This window comes from Microchirus variegatus (genome assembly GCF_963457635.1).
Source record: "Microchirus variegatus genome assembly, chromosome: 12".
In the NCBI taxonomy this organism is placed as follows: domain Eukaryota; kingdom Metazoa; phylum Chordata; class Actinopteri; order Pleuronectiformes; family Soleidae; genus Microchirus; species Microchirus variegatus.
Window position 1 is genome coordinate 4,214,617 of NC_139813.1, and position 2,957 is coordinate 4,217,573.

At 42.7% G+C, this 2,957-nt stretch overlaps 1 protein-coding gene across 1 annotated transcript; it reads left to right on the plus strand.

The window, feature by feature from the left end:
• Positions 1-696: 696 nt before the first annotated feature.
• gpr63 (G protein-coupled receptor 63) lies at positions 697-1,914 on the plus strand (the record flags this gene model as incomplete). The annotated part of the gene is made up of 1 exon (XM_083898464.1): positions 697-1,914. The coding sequence occupies one exon, from the start codon at positions 697-699 to the stop codon at positions 1,912-1,914; it is 1,218 nt and encodes a 405-aa protein (XP_083754590.1).
• Between the last annotated feature and the right edge of the window lie 1,043 nt (positions 1,915-2,957).

Consider the following 2,957-nt stretch of genomic DNA (forward strand, 5'->3'; position numbering starts at 1 on the left):
ACTTCCCAGCATGCTTTGGGGACAAATCCCAGTCTGATTGATCATTTACTTTGTATTTTTTAACAGTATTATTTTGTTACAGAAAAGAGAGAAATCATTGGTTATTTATTTATGTTCAAATTTGTTCACAGTGTTCCAAAATATTGTTATTAAATGTTACATTAAGTTGTTATATAAGTAAATGTTTAAATAAAATGTTTTTTAAATTTAAAAAAATTGTGGAATGTATCGAATCGTGGGTCAAAAATCATGATACAAATCGAATCGTGAGTTTGTGTATTGTTACAGCCCTATTAATAACATGGACAATTAAAGTGGGTTTTAGGTAATATTATATTATTATTATCATTATTATTGCTATGTTAATATGTCTAGTTTGTTCTTCTTTTTGCCCTTTTTTAATTTCATTGTGTTATTATTGTCTTGTATGTAATGCTGCTGCTACACCAAAATTTCCCAGCTTGGGATCTGTCTTGATAGATCGTGAGGTTGTGTAGAGATAATGATGGAATTTACGCTTGCGCCAAAAAATTTCCTCACCTCACACTATGCTTTTTTCTTTTATGTTTTAGGAACCTGCAGCCATGAAGACGCAGCCATGTCGCATTGATCTGGAAGTACCTGCATCCATAGAATCCATAGCATCATGCTCAGAGTGAGCTCAGCAGCAGCAATGCTCGCTCACCCTGGGGAAGAATGGTTCACTCCTCTAGTTTCTCCCTCCCAGAGGCGAGGGACACTAACACCAGTCTCTGCTGCCTCTTTACGGGGCTGCTGAACTTTTCTGAGAGGCTGGTGATGGAGAACATCTCCATGGTGAACGCATCGCCGCCGGAGCCGGTCATGCCCACAGTGGAGGCCTCGAAGACACCTCAGGGTGTCGGCTTACCTCTGCAGGTCTTCTTTTGCTTCGTCATGGTTGCCATCCTGCTGGTGGCTCTGCTGGGGAACGTGGTGGTTTGCCTGATGGTGTACCAGAGGTCTGCCATGCGCTCGGCCATCAACATCCTCCTCGCGAGCCTGGCGTTCGCAGACATGATGCTGGCTGTCCTGAACATGCCCTTTGCTCTGGTCACCGTCGTGACCACCAACTGGATTTTTGGAGACGCCTTCTGTCGCGTGTCAGCCATGCTCTTTTGGTTTTTTGTCATGGAGGGCGTGGCTGTACTGCTTATAATAAGCATAGATCGTTTTCTTATTATTGTCCAGAAGCAAGATAAGCTGAGTCCACAGAGAGCCAAAGTGCTCATCGTGGTCACATGGGGACTGTCTTTTGTTTTCTCTTTCCCCCTGGCTGTTGGATACCCTCTCCTGCAGATCCCCCCCAGAGCCCCCCAGTGTGTGTTTGGCTACAGCACCGAGCCTGGCTACCATGCCTACGTACTGATCCTGATGCTAGTTTTCTTCTTCATGCCTTTCATGGTCATGCTGTACACGTTCATGGGGATCCTGAACACCATCCGCCACAATGCCATCCGCATCCACAGCCACCCAGACAGCATCTGTCTAAGCCAGGCCAGCAAACTGGGTCTGCTGAGCCTCCAGAGGCCCTTCCAAATGAACATCGACATGAGCTTCAAGACCCGTGCCTTCACCACCATCCTCATCCTCTTCTCCGTGTTTACAGTCTGCTGGGCACCTTTCACTGCCTACAGTTTGGTATCGACCTTCAGCGACGGGTTCTACCACAAAGACGGTTTTTTCCAGGTCAGCACATGGGTCCTGTGGTTGTGCTACCTCAAGTCAGCCCTCAACCCTCTTATTTACTACTGGCGGATCAAGAAGTTCCGTGACGCCTGCCTTGACCTGATGCCCAAGTACTTCAAGTTCCTTCCTCAACTGCCAGGAAACACCAAGCGGCGCATTCAGCCGAGTGCGGTGTATGTGTGCGGAGAGCATCGATCCGTGGTTTAAAGTCAAAGTCTACGCCCAAACCCTTCAGCACTGTTAAAAAAACATATATTTAGTTAATGAACTTACCAGATCTGGGTCTTTTTTAGCTGTTTAGTGGTTGTACCTCTATTAACAGCTGTCTCTTAACAGACTGAAAGTAGCATTGTATTAAAAAAAAAAAAGGCATAAGGCAGTGTTAATTTGGGATGGGCATGAGTATTTGATTATTTGGTGATTTGCTTCATTATAAATAGTTCATCTGTTACTATTCACAACTATTCGTAGTATGTTAAAAAGATACAAGACAAGTGTTCTATCACTGATTGCATTTATAAAAATATTTCTACTCCAATGACCACATCATTTATGGTCCATCTACTGCCATGAGGTGGCAGCAGCAACAAGAATTTATTTAGTGGACTTCAAATGGCAGAATTTAAGAGATTTCTTGAATGCATCTTGAAGCTACTTCTCTAAGCTCAACATGCTGTAGATCCTGCAGAAGAACCAGCATCTTCCATGACCCAGCAAGCTAAAAACAATGGACTTTCTGGTCTTTGGATGAGTGAGTAACTGTTAACGAAACTCCAAGCCTAATATTGAGCACCTCATACAACAACACTACAAAAGATCTAAATGAATAACTTATTATCAGTTAATCTGTTTGATTGTTCTTTTTTTTACAAAATAAATAGATGGTTCTGTGATTTCAACCTCTTAATGTAAATATTTTTATTTACTCCTCTATGACAGCAGACTACATATCTTTGGTTTGTTTGCGGATGTTATTATTTTTGAGGTTTGAGAATATTTTCACTGTTTCAAAGAACAATCGACAGATTAATTGATAATGAAAATATTTCTGAGTTATTTATTTGGGTTAGGTTTCCCTGCCCTTTTTTTCTTCCGGAACCCCAACGTATTTAATGCATTGCTGCTTTCAGTCTGTCTGCCATTTTGCACTGAGGTTCTGAAACTTTCAGGGTGTGTGTGTCCAGACTCTCAACAGGCTGTGGAATATCAGCGGGTCAAAGGCAACTGTCAGCGTCCACGTGAAAGACGCT